This window comes from Diorhabda carinulata, chromosome 5 (assembly GCF_026250575.1).
Source record: "Diorhabda carinulata isolate Delta chromosome 5, icDioCari1.1, whole genome shotgun sequence".
Taxonomy (NCBI): domain Eukaryota; kingdom Metazoa; phylum Arthropoda; class Insecta; order Coleoptera; family Chrysomelidae; genus Diorhabda; species Diorhabda carinulata.
Window position 1 is genome coordinate 17249834 of NC_079464.1, and position 13747 is coordinate 17263580.

General features: G+C 32.1%; 1 protein-coding gene across 3 annotated transcripts in view; it reads right to left on the reverse strand.

The window, feature by feature from the left end:
• Positions 1-13747, reverse strand: part of LOC130894182 (scavenger receptor class B member 1-like) — a 65463-nt gene that overhangs the window by 1461 nt on the left and 50255 nt on the right. For 2 of the 3 annotated variants that reach the window (XM_057800805.1, XM_057800804.1), the window contains exons 6-10: positions 12723-12923; positions 9163-9400; positions 8014-8160; positions 5564-5682; positions 3215-3343 (exon numbers count right to left, since the gene is read on the reverse strand). In XM_057800805.1, coding sequence (XP_057656788.1) covers positions 3215-3343; positions 5564-5682; positions 8014-8160; positions 9163-9400; positions 12723-12923 — 834 coding nt within the window. The remainder of the gene's footprint in view (positions 1-3214; positions 3344-5563; positions 5683-8013; positions 8161-9162; positions 9401-12722; positions 12924-13747) is intronic. The other variant, XM_057800806.1, reaches the window with a different exon arrangement.

Genomic DNA, 13747 nt, shown 5'->3' on the forward strand with positions numbered 1-13747 from the left:
TGATACCCAGTTAACGACTGTTTGGCTAACCCAAGCCGGTTTTATAGAAAACATATCAGGAAATTGGAAAATATTTCTAAACCATCTCAGCCCTTTGTGTTTAAAAGAAGATGACAAAGGTTTGGTACCAGAAAAGGGTGCGACGCCATCCCTTCATGTACCTGGTAAGGTTTTATTCTATTAATATTAATGTTCACTATTTATAAACTACTCCGTTGTTGGAGACTCCACCTTTTGGTTTCCAGAACAAGCACCACATCAACAAGAGGTGAAAACAAATGTTAGTGGTAAGGGTCTATATAACTATCTTTGATAATATTTATAGACATAATTGCGAGTGCTTCATTAGAGTAGATATTGTCGACTCCAACTACCCCCACTGCGATGAAGGTTTAAATCATTATTAGAGTATACGGATAAGGAAGACTCTGGTAAGTTCAATGTAAACCTTTAAATGTTTCTGCTGTATAAGGATGACTCTGTGCCTCAGACCTCAACTTCTCAAGCTGTCGATGAAATACAAGATCTTCCAGTGGAACCATCAAAAGGTAAAAATTGACCATTGAACAGGTTTTCACTTCTTACACCTTTATATATGTTTTTTCTCGATAAATCGTCTTGATTTTAAATATCTTTTCATATTAAATCAGTTTAAATCAAAATAACAGGTAAAATTTGACGTTTTGACCTATTTTTCCTTAGTTGATACATTCTAAGGAATTGTAGCAGCAACAATTAAATTATTGGTATTTGCGTGAAAATTTATAAAATAGAGCCACATGATTTTCACTTGAATTGTTTGTTTTTTTCCACTAATTGCAGCTTTCTTGGTCCTATGTATGTGAATTATTTCTAAAAATTCAGCCATCCCACACTCTGAACTTTCTATGAGGAGTGGAATTAATCAGCTGTAAACTCTGGGTCCCCCAGTATCGCAAAAATAAAGGGGGACACAATAGATGCTTTCGGTCCTCGGTTTATTGTTTTGAATTTAATGAAAAACTGTTGTTAGTCTCATTTTTTTATTTCTCCCCATAATAAAATAAAAGGATGCATCATTTCAAGACTAACATTCGTTCAATTATTTTTCAAAACAATTCAATGGAGCTGTTTGATTGATGCAACTTCATTAAATTGTTTTGAAAAATAATTTTAATTTGTTGTTTCTATGTACTTCAGTACTACTGACGAACCAAAAGATGGCTTTCTAAAGGAGGTGATTAATCTGGAGTCTAGTTAAGGATTTTGGTTGTGTATTATTTTTGATAGAATTAAGATAAAAACTTTCAAAGTACCTATATTGAATAGAAAAGGAAACAGACTACTGCAAAACTGAATATCAATAGGAGGAGCTTTCAAAAGATATCGAAACAAATTGATGTATTATAATTAATTAGATAGTTAGTTACATTTTTTATAGTGAACAGTATATTTATTAGATATGATTGGTATTGTGCAAACTATATTCTAAGAAAACGAAAGATAAATCTACAACAGTTACACAAAAACATTATGCAAATACGAAATTAATTGTGTTTTCATACTAATCGAGAGCACCATATTTCGTAATCAAACTTGACGTTTGCCAAGTAAAATGTGTGGATCAATTTTCAAATTTCAGTACTCTAAATTGATATTCAACATGTTAATGAAACGACTTTTGAGAGTATGTATTTAGGATACCATATTATATAGCAAGAAATATTCTAATTAGTCACTACTCGTAGATACTGATTACACTCTTTAATTGACAAGATACAATAAATAATACAATGAAACATGATATTTTCTCTAAGCAGTAGTATCTTGAGATATTTTAAGAATTGTTTTATCACTGTGTTTCTAGTTGAAAAAATTTGTATCCACGCTACCTTAGTTAGAGTAAATATTGGCCACTATCAATCTTTAATAATATATAATATATAATTTTGTAGAATTATTGCACATAAGGAAAGTAATTCAATGACTTTATAGGACGGTATTTTTTTTTGAGTATGTAAATATTAAAAAATACCTAATTCGAGGATTGCTATTTAAGTTTTGAGAAATAATAATAGAGAAATGAAAGCAAACATTTATATTTGGATGTGGTTTCTGTTGGAGCCACCTATCTCGTACTTGGTCAAACACTAGACAACAACAATTGACTTACCGTTTACTTATTAATTTCAGTAACCTTTTTTTTAACATTGACGTTTTTATCAATTATATATGAGTAGGGGTTTGTCAATTAAATTGCGAAAAATTCTTGTCCTTTTTTAATTTGAATTTAACCCAAAAGTTTCATTGTTTTTCAAAACATTCTTCATGAAGATCAATACACTTTCGCATGCGTTTGAATCAACTGTCTAAGCTTCTTTTCATTCCGATTGAGATACTTCCAAACATGTGATATGAACGCATTAACCGCTTCTTCGAGTGTAGAAAAACGTTGTACTGCAGGAATAAGAAGAGATCATTGGATGCCACAATCGAACTGATGTGTGAGATCTCGTATTGTCGTGGTAGAGGAAGATTCGTCTTCTGCGATTGATTTCCCTGATTTTTTCGGAACTCTTCTGGCAAATATATGCTGGTACCATTCGCAATTGACCGTTTTACGTTGATCTAATAGAATGGTGGCCTCATGTCCCGTTATTCCGAAAAAATGGGCGACCATTTGCTTCGAAATGCTATATGCGTGGATTTGACTCATCTTGAAAGACGCGATTATTATACAGTTTCGGATTACTATGCATTTTCTCAGCATTTATTTGCACTAATCGTTAAGAGCTTTGCTTTCGAATGGATAATCAGTTTATGCGAAATATGTCATCTGACGATCAGTTTAGGTACAGCAGATTTTAAGCGACCTTCACGAAATTCAACCTATAACGAAGTGCGACCACGACTAAATTCGGAAAACCAACGAGGCACGGTAGCTCAAGATGGTGCTTCATCACCAAAAGTCGAAGCGAGTTGATCAGAACACTGCTATTAGTTTAATCCGCGTCGAAAGTCATAGAAAATCATTGCGATTTAATTCCATTTTTTTAACAAAATGAATGTAACTGTAAGCAATAGCAGTCGTATGAAAACACGTTCTGAGAACGTTTACCATTAAAAATGTCCAATTTTATTAGGCAATATAAGATTTGACATATTTACATCACTGTTGCTATATCTTAAAGCTTAATCAGCAAGCCTCGCATTATCAAATCCACGTAATACTCACGAGTTCTATCCAAATTAAAGGAATAGTAAGATTGCTAAATATATGCAATTTTTCGTTGAAGCCTTTCATATCTTTGATGACAATATTGACCTGCGACCTAGCTGCACCTCTTAAAGGAATTCCAGTTTTCTAGAAAATGAAATTCGGTTATTAATATAAAATACAAAGGTGAGTTGGTCAATATAAATGGAAAATAATGAATAAAAATATATGATATATGTTGGGCTCCATTCTTAATGCGAAAAATATATCATATTTGGAGCTTGTAGCAAAAATAAACAAAAAACAATAAAATCTGCCCAAAATAATACACACATAAACTGAAAAGTAATAATTATCATTGTGTAAAATTGAGACAGAAATATGAATGTCAATGAAGGTTTAAACTGATTTTTCACCAATAATAAGTTCAAAATTTTGGAGATTGTTGTGAAATTAAAAACCAAATAAGGTGCCAAAAGTATTTTAAAGTGAAATCTCAGTATAGTGCTAAAAATCTCAGCCCAAAGAAAAACAAAATCTCACAAAGTGAATCAAGGTAAATTAATAACAAAAACAAAACAAAACAGATGTCACGTCGAAATCATAAGTCGTGTTATCGGATAGTATTACATAGCTAAATAAAAAGGAAACCAGAAATCTGTGAAGTAGTAGGAATGAAGTGCCTCCGAACCTGTGAGGTGGGCCAGTTCCCTCGCGTATCAAGGGTTTTTGAATAAACATACGGATAATAAAAGGGCGAGAATAGGGACGAAATAGAAACCATAGAAGACGTTTAGGAGAGGTAAAGAGATAAAGAAAAAGCAGACCCCTATACAAGAAGTAACATCCGAACAACAACAACCAAAAAACAACACCGGAAAAACCAGTAGATCATGGAAATCAAATAAAAAAATACAAACCAACAAAAACATAACCAAAATGTGGAGAATTAATAGAAGAACAACATTGAAATGGAAAAAGCTAATTCTTCAGACAATTATCGAGCAATCCTAATCCTACGTCAAAAAGTCCCATTTCATTGATATTCTCAAAGGTTCCGATGTTGCTCCCATACACGATCGTCGTTGATGTTATACACACTGCTTGTCCAGCACAAACTCCATATTTCAATGTATCTTCTATAGATAACTCAATGGTGTCCTCATAAAATTCCCTATTTCTTTCTCTCATCATTACCAACACTTGCATGAACGTTTAAAAAATTCAGCACTATTCTCCAATATATTGGTGACACTTTCATCATTCAATCTCATGGAAAAAATCCTTTCAATTCCTTTCTATTTCATCTGAATTGCGTACATCTTTAGTTTCCTTGACATATTTCGCAAATTCACTCAATTCAACCATCTCTATGCTTGGTCTCACTACAATCAGGAACTTAATTTTGTCATTAGTACACTCGTATGATAATTCATCTAGTTGTCAAACGATTCCAGTCGATCATCAGACACCAATTGTTTGGAATAATTATTGATTCATATCCGAGAGCACTAACAGCATCCACAAGTTTTCAACTCCAGCTCCACTACCCTCCTCCACTGATTTTTAAATTGTGTCTTCGCCTTAAAGGTATAACAGAAATAATTTACAGAATCCTCAAAAACGTACAATTTTAAAGCCCTAACAGAATTTATTCAAATCAGATGTATCAAAAATGAAATCCATAGACGTATTCCTATCAGGGCAAAAGAACTTTGGTTATCTGTCACGAATTCTGATACTCCCTAACTTAATCCTACATCGTGTCTATGCCGGACTAACTATCAATTTTAAAAGAACCAAAACTATCACCACCTTCTCTCTTTTGAGTTCAGAATTATTCAAGAAACTCTCAAGATAGAACTTTTCAAGCACAAGCGAGGATAGCCAGAGATTACCATCAACCTGGAAAAATTTCCTTCATCCACCTCTTTCCGGTGCGAGCTCAGCCTATAAATCATAACGTCTCCTTAAACACTTTCCAAAATCAATCTTCACATATTTGGCAATAATATTGCCAATCATTCACTACCCACGCACGCTAATAGTGTTAGTGTTCGTGGTTTTCTCAATGGTATGTCTTTTTATTTTAATCTTAATCGTTAATTTTATTCCTACAGCCCCTCGGTAGTTTCCAAGAATCAAGCAGACTGAGACTTTGAAATCAGCAGTAAAAGATGATTCGTTGCTTAGTATAGGCAAATTAAGACCACGGAATCGGATCACTTACCAGATCAATGAACTGTAACTATTCTTCTCTTGATAACAGTTTTAAAGTGGAAGCAGAAAAGTCAAGGGATTTGTCGAATGTGGTTCAATCCGTGAACATTGTTTATTTTTTCATAATTCTAAGCAATATAAACTTACTGGTTCTACTTCAACATATGCTGAATGTTTATGAACATCTGGACTTAGACCTTCTACAGAGTTTTGAAGATGCTCTTCAGCGTAGAGGAAATGAGGATAGCTTGCTGCTACAGAAGAATCTAAATAAATAATTCATAAAATATTTATGAAATCTAAAAATGCCCATAAAAATAGAAAATATTCGTATATATCAAACATTATTTGAATGTTTCCAGAGTACGTTGCGCTTTCACTTAGATTTCGAACAGAGAAATCAATTTGATGGTTTAGTTTCTACTTTAATACAAACAAAATTCTATTGTGAAAAAACATATACCATCTTAAAAAATGAACATTCACACACCCATTTTTTTTTTCTAAATATGATGTGAATGTGAATTTCATGTAGCACATAATAAAACAGATACTAAGTACTTGACATTTTGTCTTAAAAAATCCTCACTACATATTCAGATTGTTTATATTGGCTTTGATCGGTATGCAGCAATATGAAGAAGTAAGAAAATCTTCCAAATCGATTACCAATCAGTTGTCCAATTTCGTCAATATTTCTAAGAGGTGATGTAACCATTTGTGGTTGTAGAGATCTTATCTGTTAAAGAACAAATGATTATAATACTATTGGACATATTTGAGGAAATCTTTTGTCTGTTCTTATTCTATTTTTCTATAATTACAATTACAGTTAGTTGTAGTTAGATTAGAGAAGGATAAGCAACCTTTGCTGCAACTACCAAAGCTTGCTTCCCGTTTACAGTTGTCCTTCAACTGCCAAAGTTCTAATTAACTACAGTATCTATAGTAGCTTCTTGGAGGTTACAGGCCTCTTGTTCAAATTCTCTTTGAAATTTCCATTTTCCAATTTCAATTTTCGGCAAGCGGACAAATGCATTTGACTATCACAACAGTAAGGTATTTTAGTTTATATGGAATAATTATGATCAAGCGTTATTCTTTTAATTTTAGAGTACTAAAAGCTTGAGACCGTGTGCCATCCTAATGCAAAGTCACTGCATCTCGTTCAGATTAGTTTTATGGAAAAATATCTAGATGAAATAACTTTATTGCTACCATGTGATGAATATTGAATTGGAGCTTATGAATTTGATGATTTTGTTTAAAGAAAATGAATCTCAGCATGCCACAATCCTTAATTGATTAATATCCCGATGATGAATACATAAGTATTCGAAAGCTCGGAATATATAGATATTTAACAGAGTACACTTTAGGGCATATTTGCATGTCCATAAACTAGTTAGCAAAGACTTCGTTCTTATATATCATCATCATCATCATCATCATCATCATCATCATAGGTAGCCTATTTCTACAATTTTTCACGTAGCGACCTCCCTTACATTTTTACTTATTGGTTCTTTGAACCCATTGATGTCTATAGTTGGTTAGTCGGTTCCAGGTTGTTCCTGCTAGCTTGGTAACATTTTGTAATTTTTGTAATCCATCTATCACCCATATCAGTCCTTCTGATACGAATTTCGAAACCTCTCACGTTCGTTATACTCGGGCTGTAAACCCATCCCAGCATGATTATTGTAATTGAAGCAAACAAATGTGCAAAATTTAGCAACCGGTTCTGGGGATTTCCAAATGGTTTGGAATTTGGAATAAAGGCAAACAGAACTGCAATCCTGCAATCGTTAATTATCGTAGAATTTCTTGCTACTTCATTTTGAGGCGTTTTTTCTTCTTTGTTGATTCTGTGTGTCGTGTGATTATTGATATTAGATTGAAAAAACAAAAAACGATCGTTTTTTTGTATGAATAAATAGTAGATAACCAGTTCTGAAACGGAAGTGAGCGTTCGACGTTAGTAGGTATTGTGAATTCGGTAATTTTTTGATGTGACGTAACAATTTCCAGAACTGCTTTTGCTTATCAACTGAAATTAGGTTTTATTCTACTTTTTTGAATGCTCGACTAAAGAGCGAAAGTGCTCCATGCTACACCGAATTATTGATCTAATTGACTACGTGTACAAACTCTCATTCATATTGTTACGAACAAGCTCACGAAATGGGTCCTTATGCCGACCCTGTCCAGCTTCAATGGAATTTTAAAATTAGGCGTATTTGCGCGGCGCCATTGATTTGTATTTTTTATAAATTACGGGCGCGCCTTTAAAGACTTTTTTATTATAGAAGGTGGTTTATTATAATATAATTTCTAGGAATATCTATTTATTTATTTTTGTTCTAGAGCTTGGTGGAATTCTATTTGTAGTATTTAAATAATAAATAGTCTTAGTAAAAACAACGAACTAGTAAAATAAATCGCAGAAATTGTTTAAGTAATATTTATTAGTAAATTATTATAAGTTAAGTGTATTGTATAGTGTGTAAGTAAATTAAGAGACAGTGCTTATTATTATTACCTCACGAATAGAAAGAGTGTAAATAAATACGATAAATGTTACAATATTGACTCACCAAAATTACATGCTGACACATCTATCAAACCATTTGGAAGGATCGGCTTGCCTCGATAACAATCATTTTCAATTGGATAAGTTCGATTATAAAAATGTTGATCCATTTCAAATCTATAACCTTTCAGTCCATATCTTTCGAATTCCCCTGAAACAAAATAATCATTGATACTTAATAGAACGTTAACTGGGAGAATACATTTATTGATTATTCGCATCCCTGACTATGCAGCTATGAGAAATATATATTTCAAATCACTCAATTTATCTTAAAGGAAAATTATTATAGTTTTTAGTTACAAAAGCAACAAAAATATGGGATTATTATATCTTTGAGCCATGGATATGATACAGTATCTATCAATTTACAAAATTGAGATTATACCTGGGGTGATCCCTTCAGCTTAGTTTTTGAGCTATTTATGAATCAAAAAAATTGTTTATTACCACGTCATGCTGCTACCTATAATCTATAAACACATGCTAAAAACTCACTGTAACTATTGAAAGGTGCCTAAGGAACTCGATATTCATATTTCAGGATTATGTATTGTGAGATAGAAATGTGAACATAAAACAATTGTCTGTACGGTAGATATCACCAATGTTAACAGATACACACAAAGAAACTCGAAAATACATTTGCAGTCTCTTAACGCAGTATAGAAAAGACAAAAAAGTATTAGATTGGTAATAACGTCTCGTTTATGGATCCACCACTGATGTTTTGTTTGAAATTGTAGAATAAGGATAATTATTTCGAGTAGTTTAAGGACAGACCAGCCATCGTAATTAGTTTTCTTAGTAATAATGAGAAATGGTAAGTAAGTTGGACAGAGTTGAGCTCATTTTAAAGACAGCAACAATGTGATTGCAACCATACTAGGTGAACTATTTGATAGATTCATCTATGTATACATCTCCTGCAAGTATAATCTAGCAACTAAATACAGAGGAATATGGAAAGAAAATAAGATTTGCATGGTTGTACCATCATTTTTTGAGGACAAACATTTGTAGTAAATGAAAGAAGAAGCAAAAACTCACAAGTTTGTGGCTGAATAGGTTAATTATTGCTGCTGTATCTTGAAGGAGCTTGTTTAATATCAAATAGAGTAACTGGCAGCGAAATGAAATAAAGTAAACTCACTTGCGTAGTTCAAATTTGCTACACGACACAAGGTTTTCTTGAAAAATCTTAAAGTATCGTTCTTCGTAATCCCCTGAAAGTACATCACATCATCTATAGATCCTTGTACTTTTTCTTTACAATTCGTCAAATAAGGCATATATTCCGAACCGTCGTATTTGTCAATACGATAGAAATATCTTTCATCATATTTTGGACCTATGTAGACAGTGGTTGTGTCTTCATATTTATCATATATCTGAAAACGAGAGGTAAATATTAAAAAGTCACTAAGGATAATCACTGATAAGTCTGTTTGGCTGTTACGAGCTTCAGAACAATTTATTTTTAGAAATCAAACTACAAAAATTTGAAGGAAATTTTCTATACATACGAGGATCTAATGATATCTAGTTATCCTAGACCAGTTGCATGCGTAAACAAAATATTGCGTTACCATACCAACGAACAATAACTTATTAGAAGTGGCAGTGTAAATTTTAACGACAAAAAAGTAAACCAGAGCTACGCAATAAATTAAAAGGAAAAAGATGTCCACCGAAATTGTGAAAATCGAAAAATTGGAGTATCGAGCCATCATCCTGTACCTGTATTTAAAAGGGTTAAAAGGTAAGCAGATTTACGAAGATATGTTTAATTCCTTTGGTGATCAATGTTCTTCGTATGCGACCGTGAAAAATTGGACTGCAAGCTTCAAAAGAGGTAAATTTTTAATTGAAGATGATGACCGATCGGAAAGGCCAGTTTCTGTGTCAGTCCCCGAAAATATCGATGCAATTCATGACATGATTTTATCAGACTGTCGAATTGGGCTGAAACGGAAATCTGAAGCACTGAATATTTCATACGAACGCGTTCATCATATAATTCACGTCAATTTGGAAATGAGAAAAATTGCTGCAAAATGGATCGCCAAATGTTTGAATGTTGACAAAAAGCGCGCAAGGGTAGAAGCATCGCGTTCGATCTGTGCTCGATTTGAAAATGATGTAGACTTCTTTAACCGAATTGTTACTATGGATGAGACTTGGGTACATTTCTACGATCCATAAAGAAAGCAACAATCGATGGAATGGCGACACTCTGGTTCTCCAGGACCTAAGAAGTTTCGTGTCCAAAAATCTGCTGGAAAAGGTCTTGCTTCAGTTTTTTGGGATTGCCATGCAGTAATCATGATTGATTTTCTGGATAAGGGTAGAACAATAACTGGAGATTACTATTCGATATTACTGATTACTCTGACACTGCAGAGCAAGAAGAAACATTTTTTGAAAGGTCTAGAGACGTTGCAAATTCGCTGTAATAAATGTATTCAATTAAGAGGAGAATATGTTGAGTAATAAAAGATTTTGACATTGAAATTTTGTTTGGTTCCATAGTAGGCTAAGAATTTTTCAATATATCCTCGTACATAAGTAGAAAAAGCTCCAATCATGAATACGAAAGCTCGAAATATATATTAAAAAGAATCACTTTAGTGTTTGATTGCAAAATTTCCAAAACTATCAAGTTTATATACAGTACTCAGATGGAGGCATCCGTTTTCTAACGGACCGAAACTAAAAGCTAGGAAAAAACTGGAACACCTTCGAAATACAGTGGAGTCCCAATAATTCGTAATGATAGGGACCAGACCCATTTTAGGATTAAGCGGAATCATTACCAAAATTCATATAAATACGAAATAAATTACATAAACTTGTACGGTATAAAGCGATAAGGTATAGAAACCATTTTCATATCTTTAAGGGTATTTTCGCAAGGAAATAATTTATAAGGGTGAAATTTTTTACAAAAAAATTAATAACTCAAAAAGTATGCATTTTTCGAAAAAAGTCTTCAGACAAAATTATACCAAAATATCACGTATATATCAAAAATGTATTCATATACTGGGTGTTCTATTTAAAATAGCAAAATTACAGTCGACTTCTAGTAGATTTTACTATAAGTATTTTACCATATACAGATAGTTTTAACTCGTCGTGGTACACCTTGTATAGATATAGATGAATGCTTCCAAAAGTTATGATGAGAAGATGTGCATATCTGAAATAATATACTTTCTACTTGCATGTCCCGTATATACTATATATTCATGTAGGTATCAACAAATGAAGAATATTTTATAGGTACAAATATATACTTACGACAAAACTAATTTGCACCTCATTACATCATGAGATATACATGAATGCATAAAAAATATATGATTTCCCTCTTACAACACAGGTTTGTACCTAGCAAAACGAACCTTCTACTTAAATTTCGGTACATACTATAAATATGAATAGTCCTTCAATATTTTTTAAATGCACTAAATGATTATCAAACCACATAAATAACCAATGAAAACGACATATGCGACAAAGGTGTCGCATTTTTATTCAAATTTCAGCAATTGATCAAATATTATCAAAAATAGAACAACTATAATTACGTATCACAAAATGAGATATTAATTCCAACAAATGTTATAAATTTCGAGAATTTTAACTGAAATAACTACAACAACTACAAAAAACAGTAACTGAAAATAATAACGAGCAACAATTTTATAACAATAACTAAAATTACGTAGTTACGACGCATCAATGAGAACTGAAAAAATAAAAATGATTCAAAGTATACTCTCGAAATGGATCCCACACATTTTTGTTGTTGAATTGTTAATTGCAGTATTGCATCATAATAATTTGACTGAAAGTATTCAAAGCGTCAAATTTTTATCTGTCTTTTAATGATTAAATAAAAACTAATTTTAAAATAGGAAAGACTTAAAATCAAGACGATTTAAATAATTTCTCAATTTTATAACGCAACAAAAGAAAACCTTTTCATTAATCGCATTGGAGAGATAACTAGTTGGTAGTAGTTTAGTGCCCAAAAATTGAATAACTAATTTCAATATTTAATATTTTGCAGAGAGAAAAAACAATCAAAATAAAAATTATAACCACTTGATACTGAAACTGGTCAATTAGAAAATAATGAACGTTTGTTTATTAGAAGTGAGCATATGGTTAGTTATAGAAGAAAATAATTCTTTATATAGCTAAAATTGAGGTGAAACTCTGAACAGGCATAGATTCAATCAAAGTATCCAATAGATATGACCTCAAACCTTTTTATTTGTCAAAATTTCAAAAATGAGGAATCTCGTATATTCAAACCCCAAATATCATATATATTTTTCCATAAAAAGTTATAGAACGGAAGAAGAAACAGAATAAATGAAATATTAAAAATTTTAAAATCATTTCGAGATGACAGTCGCTATAGTAGGTAGAAACATGTTGAAAATTCCTTTGCCCTTATCATTATGAAATGAATAAATAATTTAAAGGAAAAAATTATTTAAGCATTGACCCTAACAATGAAGAAAGACTAATAAGGAACAATTCCAATGGAAGCAGACTTATTTTAAGATTTTCAGAATTTTGGATAATTTGATTTAAATTCTACTACTACTTCTTCAGTTTACTGAATTTGCCACTAAGAAATATCCATCCCATAAAAATTAAATTCTCAATAAACATATAATAATTTATAATACTTACCCTTTTAAGAAATCCGACATTTTTGGTTCGAACTAGAGAGGGTGCGATTTGCTGCGAAGTTTCCAAGATTGGATCACTCATATTCCATAGAAAATCATGTATAGTCCCAGTCTTGAATAGAAGTGATTTCAACTTCCTCATCATCAAATTTACACCAAATCTAATGAAGAATGGCGCATCGTATAAGTATGAAGGGATGAACTAAAAATTCAAAAAATGTTAAACATAAAATATTTACAAGAGAATTATATCAACAAATACTCAAAATATTTCATTGATAGTGATAATACTCAAATAGTACCATTCCAAATTAATAACATTTTACAGTGTACTGATGTGACGTCAGCCCGTCAGCCATCTTGGCTAAAAAATCGTGCTAGCTGAGCTATCCTCTTGCCAATAATCATGCCAAGCGACGTGAAAAATGCGTTTGAATTTATCAGATTTCAATCAGCAATCCGATTCTCACAATGTATTCAATACAATTGAACATGCCATTGACAGTGTCGCCATCTATCGAAAACTGGGGAACCCATCCTTCTTCTTCAACACATAAATCCACCACTTAGAAACCTTTGTAAGCTCATGCTCAACTTGCTAAAGATCATCACATGATCAAATGCAGAGTTTAAGATTCTACAAAAGGCATAAAGACAAATATTCATTTTTATATATTTGGAGAAAGAAGACAAACAAACTTATACTTTTGGCAACGTTGCTTAAACGTAACCTCTATCTAGCTCCCCTTTTCTTTTTCTGACAATCTTTCTGATAATTGACTATTTGGAAGTTATTAATTCTCGATTATTTTTCATATATATAGTATGGCCAACCATCTCGGTGTATCGTAAAGTGTCTATTAAAAGGAAGCAAATTTAGCTGGCGCTATAGTAGCAAGAGGAAGAATTTTAAAAATAGCGCGACAAACTATTAGAGGAGGATAGTAAATTAAATTCTTTTTTAAAAGTCATAACTATTCCAAAGACACTAATAATATACAAATTCATTCGAAAATTGTACATAAA